The 12188-nt window shown below is 40.0% G+C and overlaps 1 protein-coding gene across 1 annotated transcript; it reads left to right on the top strand.

The window, feature by feature from the left end:
- Positions 1-8: 8 nt before the first annotated feature.
- On the top strand, positions 9-11647 carry gcat (glycine C-acetyltransferase). Its single transcript, XM_034127182.1, has 9 exons — positions 9-286; positions 3200-3330; positions 3427-3528; positions 4077-4223; positions 5168-5322; positions 6971-7053; positions 7402-7573; positions 9313-9434; positions 10884-11647. The coding sequence occupies exons 1-9, from the start codon at positions 67-69 to the stop codon at positions 11033-11035; spliced, it is 1284 nt and encodes a 427-aa protein (XP_033983073.1). The 5' UTR covers positions 9-66; the 3' UTR covers positions 11036-11647.
- The last annotated feature ends 541 nt before the right edge of the window (positions 11648-12188 follow it).

Below are 12188 nucleotides of genomic sequence, written 5' to 3'. Positions count from 1 at the left end.
TCTTCTTTACGTTCTGCCTTCCTGCACGTTTCTCTTCTGACAACTGGCACACACCGATCCTCCGTTATGTCTCTCGGTAAAGTTGCCCGGGGTTTGGTGCTTCCTGCCCGGGTCGCCATGCGGCCCGCGGCCCCAGTTCTCCACCGGAGCTACGCCGCTGTTTCTGAAGCCAGAGCCGTGCTGGAGAGCGAGCTGGAGGGGATCCGAGCCGCAGGAACGTGGAAAGCGGAGAGAATAATCACTTCAAAGCAGGGACCGCAGATCAACGTGGAGGGCAGCAGCAGCAGTGAGTGGGCTCTTCATGTTATTCATTACTTTGTTGCAAGGCAATCTGATTGTCCTTGAACGCACCATTTGGTATATCTAGAATAGATGATAGTTGACATGTTAGTGCAACTAGTGACAAAAATCCACGAGTCAACATGTTTGGTTGTTTGGTTGAGCCCCACTAGTTAACTACTACGTCAAAACAGACCCTAACTAGTCCCATTTTTGCATTGACTAGTTGGCAACAATAGACTCTGTATAAAGGATAGCACAAATGTGTGTGAGACTAGTTGACAAGTAAGTTCAATATGAGGCCAACTAGTGTAACTAATGGAAATGTAAGTTGGAAGTCTATTTTGACCTTACTAGTTACCAGGTAAGCATCCTAGGGGTTGTTTATTAGTGTGCATAACGTAAATCAAGCAGGTGGGATAGAGAGAGATTCCTGAGTCCTGATTGGTTGGTATTTTGTGTTTTGAGCTGGAGAGCTAGTTCCCACACTTCCACCTACTGATTAGCATTTAATGCACCTACATGTAGTGTAACCAGTGGCGACTGGTCATTAGGGGCAGGTGGGGCACAGCCCCACCTAGTGTCAGCAGAAAGTATTACAAATAATGATTACAAAAATGCAAAAAAATAAATAAAAAAATATATAAAATATATTTTAAGATCATGTTTAATCATCTGATTCGTCTGTACATTGCTGTTTTAGTCTGTGTTCTTCTAATTAGTGTGTCTACAGTCACAGTGTGTGCCTATTGAGCTGTTTAGAGCCATGTGGGACAAAACCTGATTATGCCCCTTCCTCTCGCTGTGAAGTCAACGGTGACTGTAAAAAACTACACTGCGCATGCTCAGAGTATTTTGTAATGAAATGTGTGTGGCAAAAAAATAATGACCAGAGGGGCATGGAGCTACCATCCCCACCATACGTCATCTCAAATCATTCAGAGCTGATTGGCTGTAAGTACGTGTGCCGCGAAAAGTGTGCTGTGTGAAGAGGAGACGAGAGAGCTGCAGTGACGCGTCCTAAAACCAGGAAGTAAGCACAAAAAAGCAATGAGATTTCTCCAGAGGATTTTAGAAAATAGCTCGAAATAAGATCTGTGGGAAACGTACCTGTTAGATAAATGCACGTTTTGATTAGCCGGATAACATCCACATGTCTACCCTACTTATATAATTTTTTTATCATAAATCTATGGATTAGATTTATGATAGACTTTTGAAACTACAAGAACATAAGGAGGACTTTTACAAAAAAGTAATAGAAATGTTTGTCCAGAAGGATAGGCAAATGGACTTCATCTTCAAGTCAAGGTAAGACTGCCATTTTATTGAAAATGGGATCTTACTAAGAGAGAACAATTCAATATTTAAATGATAAAATGACATTTTTTGGGTATCCTTTTGTTGAACTGTCTGTTTAAAATTAATCGAAGCATCAGACAAAAAAAGCTTTTGAAAATAATATTATATTTTGGTTTAGGTCAAAATATAATATTTGTAAACCTGAAGAGCCAGTGCCAGTGCCTCACCAGCCATGAACCTCACTGCACGTCACTGCAGAAGCTTATATATAGACATCTAAGTTTTTTGTGCCCCACCACTTTTGTACATATAAAAACGCCACTGAGTGTAACTAGTGAGGATTTTTGAATTTCACTAGTCCAAATGATATACATTTTGAGCCTCAATAGTTAACTAGTGTCGGCTTAAACTAGTGCAACATTTTTGCCTTAACTTGTTTAAAAAAGTGATAACAATTATTCAAAGTCAACTATTAAACTCCAAAGACACCACTACTTGTTAACTAGTGAGTATTTTGGCTTAGACTAGTAAGTTATCTAGTGAGGCTCGTTAAATATGTACTGTTTGACCTGGTGAATCCCTAAATGCTCACTAGATACATTCAATTAAATGCTTCAATGCTTCATTTACTAGTGAAGTCTAAATACACCCAAGGTAACTAGTGAGGTTTGTTTGTTTTTCTAGTTAACTAGTATGGGTCAAAATGTCCCTTTGTTGCACTAGTTGGGCTTATTTTGCCATAACTTGTTAACTATTCTGACAAAAAGGCCACTAGTTGCTCAAAAAGGCTGACTAGTAGAAGAAAGATGCCAAACTAGTGCAGAGAAAGAGCCGTCTGAATTCATGGATATAGAAAAACAACTCAAATGACTTGACCGTTTACTAGTCGTTGTTTTCCAGTGTTTCTGTTCCTCCCACTTTGTTATCTAGGTGTTGAACTTGACTTATGTTGACTTAATAACTGGAGGCATTCAAGGACATCCAAAGTAAGCTGAAAACACTTATTTTATTTTATTAAATTGGCCAATAGACTTGAGGTCGTGGCCTCTTGTGTGAAACTAACTCCCTTTTCTAATGCAACGTTTCTTCCTCTATGTTTTCTTGGTATTGAATCTGACTCATGTTGACTCAAACTAGTTAAAGTAACTGAAGGCATTTAAGGTTACCGAAGGACACACAAGCAAGAATTGTCTTTTAAATGGCTTAAAACATGAACGATAATCAATTTAAACTTGACTTTTATCGCAAAATGAAACGTAATGTGAATTGGAAAGCTACGTCCACTGCAGCTAAGCTCTGTTTTGTGTTTTGTATCGCCTTTGTTCACACTTTAGTTTGTACCTTTGCCAAAATTTGACTGCTGATTCATGAATGGCCCATTGACTCGAGGACATGGCCCCTCATGTGTGAAACTGACTCAGTAAAATCCCTCTGGATGGATGCGTTGTTATTCTTTCACCCTTTGTTCTGACGGGTTAGCTTTTTTAGCTCTGTTAGCGCCCAAGAAAAAAAACACAACTTATAACGCAGGGTTTAAGTTGCTTATAGTGGTAATTGTTGTACAGATTTAAATTGTCTTGTCCTTTTCTCCCTTAATGTTCACCTCTTTCTCTTCCAGCCATATTGAATTTCTGTGCCAACAACTACCTTGGGCTATCCAGTCATCCCGAGGTCGTTCAGGCGGGGATCGATGCTCTGAATACTCACGGAGCTGGACTGAGTTCAGTCAGGTTCATCTGTGGCACACAGGTATGATGGCTGCTAATAATACATGGATAACAGCATATACAAAGCTGTATTGCAGCTACATCTAATGAAGGGTATTCACTTTGCTCTTTTTTATAGGATCTACACAAGAATCTGGAGCAGAAGCTAGCTGAGTTCCACGAGAGGGAGGACTGCATCCTGTATGCTAGCTGCTTTGATGCTAACGCTGGACTCTTTGAGGTATTTAGTCTCTACTTGAGAGGGTTTCTCCCAAAGAGTAGTGCAAGGATATCTTGAACCCTGAAGGCAGCATCTCCCTGTGTCAAACAAACGTTTATGGTTCTTACACGTTTAGTTCAGCAGGATAATCTCCACATATTAACACCACTTAATGATTTCTGAAGTAAAAAGCTAACGTTAGGCTATAAAGGAACTACAGCACGGTCACATGACTTCACGTCACCACCGCTAAGCTAAACGTGGCTTATGTTGGGCTATAAAGGAACTACAGCACGGTCACATGACTTCAGGTCACCACTGCTAAGCTAAACGTGGCTAATGTTGGGCTATAAAGGAACTACAGCACGGTCACATGACTTCACGTCACCACCGCTAAGCTAAAGGTGGCTAATGTTGGGCGTGATGACGTTTAGTCTCATTTAGACACTTGTTAGCAACCGCTGTGTTTAAATTCACCAGTGGGGTATTAACTGACGTATTTTATGTCGTAGAACCTAACGTAAAAATCTCTTCAGCTTGTGTTAGCCACCTATCCCTGTTACCCTCAGGTTCTGTTGGGCCCGGATGACGCGGTTCTGTCCGATGAGTTAAATCACGCCTCGATCATCGATGGGATCCGACTGTGCCGAGCGAAGAGGCTGCGCTACAAACACATGGACCTCAGAGACCTGGAGACAAAGCTCAAAGAGGCTCAGGTGTGTGAGAGAGCAGCTTCTACAGAAACCAGTACTGCACAACAACTCATATAGATTAGACATGTCAAGGGTCATGATGAATGTTGGGACACACAGTGTGTGATGGAGGTCACACAGGTCAATCTCGTATATCTATTTAAAGTCACAATGCATTAAACACACATTACTGAAGGGGTCAGATGGGGTCACAGCATTGATCTTCAGGACTCTGTTTCCTTCTCTACCTCTTCATGGTTTTTTCATGTATTGTGTCTTGAGATTTGTTAGAAAACTCTCACTGGTCACCGGCTTGAGCTTCAATGACTTTTTCTCAAATTTCTGATTTTTTTTTTTATACAAAATTCTGACTTTTTCTCAAAAACTGACTTTTTCTCAAAATTCTGACTTTTTCTCAAAATCTCAAAATTCTGACTTTTTCTGAATACTTAAAAATGTTAATAATCACTCGTCCCCGGCTTGAGCTTCAATCTCAGGATCCATGTATCTCTGATCCTCTCCAGAATGGAAGTAGTCATCACATACAGAGCATCAACTAGTTCCTGAACAGTGTCCTTCACATGCTGATATCCAAGAGAGGGAGTTACACAGTCACAAGATGGAGGAATAGAAAGCAGTATTCAATGTTTACTTCAGATTAGCTCCACGTCAGAAATGAGCATGCTTGTCATATGTCTATCTCCATAGAGGCTGAATCATCATGTTAATCACATAGCTATCATATGCCTAAAACAGTCCTGATGCTCTTCTAGGTAATCATACATCCTGTCATGTTCACAGCTACAGTTGGGATACCTTTGTTATCATGTTACTCTGATATTGGAAGAGGACATTCAGGATTTTCCCAACAATATTTGTCCATGTTGATTTTACAAATGGAGCTGCTGTGATGCAAGTAAAATTTCAGACTTGATCTGACCATTAAAGTATTATCGTATCCTCTTCAGTCGTCTCGTCTTCGCTTGGTTGTGACGGACGGCGTCTTCTCGATGGACGGAGACGTGGCTCCTCTCTCAGGAATCTGTGATCTGGCTGATCAGTACGGAGCCCTCGTGTTCATCGACGAGTGCCACGCTACCGGGTTCCTGGGGGCCCGCGGCAGGTGGGTCTCATCCAATCACTGCACATATCTTATTCCATTCTATTTCTATGTAAATACTGATATATTTTTACTATATTTTTTTTAACCTGTAAATATCTCAATTAAAATGAAAGCGGTGGGCCATTTTTAGAAAAGGTAGTTTTTGCAGAAAGTAGTAAGAAGTTTAAGAAGGAATATTTTCTGGCTGTTAATTAAACGCAGTTCCCACAACACTTTATCTAAGAGATATCTTAGTTGGACTCCATACAAGTATACACAGTATATCCTCATTATAAGTACAATAATATTCATTCATAAAATGTCATGAAAATATCGAGTTTGTGGCCACTTCATGCAGCTTCAGTTGATCTATACTATATTTGTTATTATTTTTATTATTTTTTAATGTTATTATAGTTTTCTTAAAATAGTTCTCTATCTGTGTTTTTAATTTTTAATTTAATTTTATGTGTGCACCACGACATCAAGTCAAATTCCTCGTACGTGTCAACCCACCTGGTGATCAACCTGATTCTGATTCTGATCACAATTTTTCTTAGAACATAAGTCATGCCCAGGGAAAATTAGTTGCTGTGTTTTGTTGATATTCAAAGGATTCATGGCTTTATTCTTCATTGTTGTCCCTTTTATTTGCCACTTTGTCTCCAGTGTATCAGAATCAGAATACCTTTATTCGTCCCACAGAGGGGACATGTACATTGTTACAGCAGAAAAGAGCCAAAGACAGATTAATTAATGTTACCTAAGAAGCATGCATAAAAAAGTATTAAAGGTGGGGTAGGTAAGTTTGAGAAACCGGCTCGAGATACACTTTTTGTTATATTCCATGGAATGCTCTTAACATCCCGATAGCAATGAATATCTGAAGTGCTTTGACAACAAATCCATTAAAAAATGTCATCTGTGGAAGCCGTGGTACTGTAAAAAGCACGACCAATCATTTGAGCCGGCCCGGCTAAAATAACTGGATGGCCTACCTGCCTGTCAGCCTTCCACCTGTGCACAAACTTATCTCGTGCCCTCATTGGTCATGTGCGCGTTCGTGTGTGTTGGAGGAGGGGCTCTGTAAGGAAGTGGCAGATTTTCTCCGGTTGTGTATTTTCAAATTCTAGCGATCTCGAGCCGGTTTCTCAAACTTACCTACCCCACCTTTAAGGATAACAAATTACACAATTTACAATCCTGTAACAGTTTAGCAGCCAGGTATATATTGCACAGTTATTAACAGCATATATATATATTGCACATATTGCACATATTGCACATAGTTGTTATTTAACAACAAGGGGTGTTATAGTCTGTGTTGTTGTGTAGTGTTGGCAAACCTTAAATCTCAGGCTCCTCCAACAGTGCAATATACAATATACTTGGGACATAAAAAAAGACATACATTAATGAAATAGATATACTGGTAATGCTCGTGAGTTGCAGAAAAAACAGACTTATATGCATACGAGATATAATAGGATAAAATGAAATACTGCACAGTAGAATACACACTGTAATAATATATACATATGTAAATTATGTGGAATAACAGATAGACAGTGTATAATAAACATGATGTGATGGTAGGTGTCACTGAAAGCTCTGCAGTATCTCCCTGTCTCTGAGTGGATTAACTAATGATGTCCCTCCTGTGCTGCAGAGGAACAGACGAGCTGCTGGGCGTGATGGACAGAGTTCACATTGTAAACTCCACTCTGGGGAAAGCTCTGGGAGGAGCAGCCGGTACGTTTCTGTGTGATCCGTCACTATGCTGATGACGATGACCTAAACTTTTATTTTCATGAACAATGTACGCTAGAGGGGGACCAGAACAGTTTTTAAGCTTCTTCTTGCCCCTTTTGAACATGACGGAAACTATTTGAGAAAAATAGTCTTACCCTGAATGTTTCTTTATTTTTTTTATTTTGCTTCTCTTTGTCATAATTATTATTGTTTGTTTTGTTTCTAACATGTTCAATAAATTCACTAATAAAAATAATAATAATGATAACACACAAAATGTGACGACAAATCTAGAAGTCTTATACTTATAAATATATAAATATAACTGATATATTCTCTCTCTCTCAGGGGGCTACACGGTGGGTCCCAAGCCGCTCATCGACCTCTTGAGGCAGCGCTCTCGGCCGTACCTGTTCTCCAACTCTCTGCCCCCCCCGGTGGTCGGCTGCGCCCTCCGGGCCGTGGAGCTGCTGCTGGCGTCCAATGAGATCTCTCGGAGCATGACGGCCAAAACCATGAGGTGCGCTTCATTCAGGGGGGGGCGGGGGGGTATGAAGCTCGCTACATCCACATTATTACTCGGCGTAGTACAGTACCATATAATACAATACGATAATACAGCGGTTCCCAACCTTTTTCAACTCAGGGCCCACTTAAGAATCTAAAAAATGTCGCAGGCCACATTCAACCATAAACAACACTGAGGCTAAATAAAGTTCTGATTGGTCAATTCAGAACATGTGACACGTTGTAAAGGACTATAATGACCGTTGCTAAGGAGGATCGAGAAAGAGAAAGGAAATTAAAAAAAATCTTAATAATGAAAATGTTTCCACACAAATCATAGTGTTTTGCTAATTATTTGGCGGCCCACTTGCAATGCCTTCAGGTTGGGAACCGCTGCAATAATACAAAGGGGCTTTATTGTTATGACAACATTTTAAACATAGTATTGCCAAAGCATTCATTCCGCACAAGGCGTTATAACAGAACAAAAACAAAAAGAGACACTAAACGTAAATGTCATACCCTCTGCAGTGTAATCAGATTAGCCTTTTGGATATTTTAGATATATTAATGTACATAGCATTGTAGAAACGGTAAGCAGACAGGAGGAGGAACTGTCTTTGTGTTTTTCTTGAACATAAAAAGGCAGGAATAGGAATAAAAAGGCAGCAGGGTTGTTTCTAGGTATATAAGGGAATAAATACATCCCCTATCTTTTGGTTCCCCTTGTTGAGTAACGGTACGTCTACACAGCAGCGTTAAAAAAATCTTGGAGGTGGGCGTATCTGAAGCTTGAGGATTTTTTGCGAGCAAGGCACGAACAACCAATCACATGAATCTCCCGCCCGCGACATACGAAGCAAAAAAGCCCGAAGTAAACTGGATATAAACTCCCCAAAACAGGCGAAAACATACCACTGTCTCTGCCACCTCCCTCCATGCCTGGCTCCTCCGGTTTATATCCCGGTAGGTCTGGTCATAAAGCACCGGGTGATTGATTCGCTACCGCTAATTTCTCCTCCATTTTTTGGAATATGAGGAAATGACCTGCGGTCTGTCTCTCCCAGCATACACGCGGTTTGATTGGCTAGAGCTTGAACTGTCAGATGTGCGTACACGGGATTTGATTGGCTGACGCTTCCTCCTCAGCTTCAAAAGTTGAACATTGTTCAACTTTGAATCCTGAAAATCCTGAAAATCTCCGCTCGCCTGCCCACAATGCAGTTCGGCGAAAAGTGAGGGAAAGTGACGTCACCCCATTCAAAGTGAATGGGCAGAAGCGTTTCAAGATTTTTTTTAACGCTGCTGTGTAGACGCACCGTAACACCCACACGCTGCCTTCAGGCCATATTATGTAACTATGAACTACATAGACAATGCATGCATACTGAATAATATATTGTCAGAATTATAAATAGACTTACGCCTCATCTTGAAGGACTTTGTGATTCAACCTGGACACAGTCTTGAAAAACTAGGGTTGAATCAAAAGTGTTTACACATTTAAAGCTTCTGTTTCTTGAATGAAGCTTCAAATGTCTGTTCTAAAAAAATCCTAATCAGATTGAATGATTTGGTATTTTTTTATTAAATCAACGGTGTGTTTCATAGTTGTTACTACTTGGTTTTTATGTCAGTTTCAGCAGCCTATACAAACATAATCTCACTACTGATTTCTTCCATTTCTTTAAGCTGAATCCACAGTTTATACAAAGAAATATTAAAATGTTTTCTCTGTAATATGTATTTCAGGTTCAGGAACAAGATGACGGAGGCGGGCTTCACCATCTCCGGCTCGGCTCACCCCATCTGTCCCGTGATGCTGGGCGACGCTCGGCTGGCGTCTCTGATGTCCGACGACATGCTGAAGCTAGGTGAGGAGGCAGGGAACCACTGAAGCTATTCGATTTTGAAATGCATTATACCTAAGACCTTCATTCAGCTTCACCCCACATTGTTTCCTGATATAAGATTGGTGACTGACATAAGAGACATTTAAATCAAAGGATGTTACTTACACTTGGGTATTCTACTCTTTTCTTGTACTTTTCTTGTATTTTATGTATTTGTACTGCTATGTTTGTAATTTTCATTTTCTTAATGTTTTATGTGAGGGACTGCGGATGGAAAGTAGCTCAAAGCTGAATCCGGCATATTTACACTTGGCATATTTCATGTTTTAAGTGTTCATTAATGTGCAATGTCCCTGCCAAATAAACAAATAAATAAAAAGTTTGCCGAAAGTTGAAATGTTAAGGATAAATTCTTAATGTCCAGATAAAAGTAAACAACTGTAAATCAAGTTTAAAATAGGAAGTGTAAAGTGGAAATATTATGACATCATAAAGTGGCCAAAATCTGATCAGCTCATTTTCAGACAGGTTTTTATAAAAATGGATCAGGACAAAAAGAGAGAGAATCTTTGTTCCTGAAACTTTCAGAGTCTCTTTACACAGAGGGGACACATGTTGATGAAGAAGAGACATGAAGAAGAGGGGACACATGTTGATGTAGAAGAGACATGAAGAAGAGGGGACACATGTTGATGTAGAAGAGACATGAAGAAGAGGGGACACATGTTGATGTAGAAGAGACATGAAGAAGAGGGGACACATGTTGATGTAGAAGAGACATGAAGAAGAGGGGACACGTGTTGATGTAGAAGAGACATGAAGAAGAGGGGACACATGTTGATGTAGAAGAGACATGAAGAAGAGGGGACACATGTTGATGTAGAAGAGACATGAAGAAGAGGGGACACATGTTGATGTAGAAGAGACATGAAGAAGAGGGGACACATGTTGATGTAGAAGAGACATGAAGAAGAGGGGACACATGTTGATGTAGAAGAGACATGAAGAAGAGGGGACACATGTTGATGTAGAAGAGACATGAGGAAGAGGGGACACATGTTGATGTAGAAAAGACATGAAGAAGAGGGGACACATGTTGATGTAGAAGAGACATGAAGAAGAGGGGACACATGTTGATGTAGAAGAGACATGAAGAAGAGGGGACACATGTTGATGTAGAAGAGACATGAAGAAGAGGGGACACATGTTGATGTAGAAGAGACATGAAGAAGAGGGGACACATGTTGATGTAGAAGAGACATGAAGAAGAGGGGACACATGTTGATGTAGAAGAGACATGAAGAAGTGGATAGGTGCCCTTTAAATACCCTGTGCCCCATTGCGCCATCCAGTGCTCACAATCAACAACCACAACACACAAATGGGCGCAACACAAATCAAAGAATAAAGAGAAATGGTAAAAGGTCAAATGTCCCAGTTTTCTAAACACTCCTTCTCTCCGCTCCACAGGGATTTACGTGATCGGATTCTCCTTCCCAGTCGTGCCAAAGGGCAAAGCAAGAATCCGTGTTCAGATCTCCGCCGCGCACACAGACCAAGACATCGACCAGTGTGTGGACGCCTTCATCCAGACGGGCAGGAAGCACGGAGTCGTGTCCTGAACAACACGGAAAAATTCAATCTGAATTACTGAACGAAGCGTTTGCTCTCAGATTGAGCTGCCTGTTACCCCCGACCTATGAATGATTGTGATGGGAGGAATGGTTACACCTGTAGGTCAACGGAGGATATTGTTATTCATGTGTTGCTTAGCTGGATAAAGCACATTTTGCTGTGTGTATGAGTTTGTATTTAAAATAAAGGGCTGTAAATGTTATATTTCCTACCAAAAAAGGAGATAAAAGGGAAGTATTTCTACTGAATCCTTGAATGTTTTGACAAAAGATGGATTTATTTAGGCTATTTATCCATCCGTTCTACAGGTTAAGAGGATAAAGTCACAATTGGGAATGCAAGTACTCGTATAACGTTGCCTTATTAACATTAACTCATCTTTCAAAACTAGCTAAAGGACTGTTACTTTGTGTATGTGATAGAGAAAGACTTTCAGAAGTGTTCTTGTTTAATTCTCAGCTGAAATGTGACGTCACCCAAAGGTCTTATTCTGTTTCAACTCATGAGAGCTGCTTTGCCTTTTATGTCTCAGGAGATGCAACCGCAGATTTCCACATTCTGGATAAAGAAAATGATATTAAAGTCTGCCTTTGCTCAAACATGTGTCTTTTATGTTAATACTTCTTTTAAGCGTCACTGTGCAGAATGAAGCATGTGCAGAGTTTGACCATTGAAAGCTATATTCACATTAATCAGTTTCTCTGCACACCTTAAATCTCAGTTTCTGATATGTATCTATGTGATTTGAGACAGCAGAACAAGTAAGAAAGCCAAAATGGCTGAATATGAAACCAGTGTGATGTGAAAACGTGTCCTTCTTTTTGTATATGTTTCAGTGTCTTATATGTCTGTAGGGCAAACTATTAATATAGTTATCTTAAATTATAGTCTGACTGATCATATGTAAATATAAGCCCACCATCTGTCATTTTACCACAAAAAAGTCCCTCAAAGTTAGATTTTGCTGAATCTAATCCCATTTTAAAATCAGATTACTCTTCAATCCTGTCAAGAAAATGAGCTACATCATAAAATAGGGTTATAATGATGGTAAAGATATTAATTGTTGTTCAAATGTGCAGTTTAATGTTGTTTTCATGCTTCTTCACCATCTGTCATTTCACACAAGAATAAACCAAG

Source organism: Trematomus bernacchii, unplaced genomic scaffold, assembly GCF_902827165.1.
Source record: "Trematomus bernacchii unplaced genomic scaffold, fTreBer1.1, whole genome shotgun sequence".
NCBI classification, from domain to species: Eukaryota; Metazoa; Chordata; class Actinopteri; order Perciformes; family Nototheniidae; genus Trematomus; species Trematomus bernacchii.
This window is presented reverse-complemented; position numbering and strand designations above follow the sequence as displayed.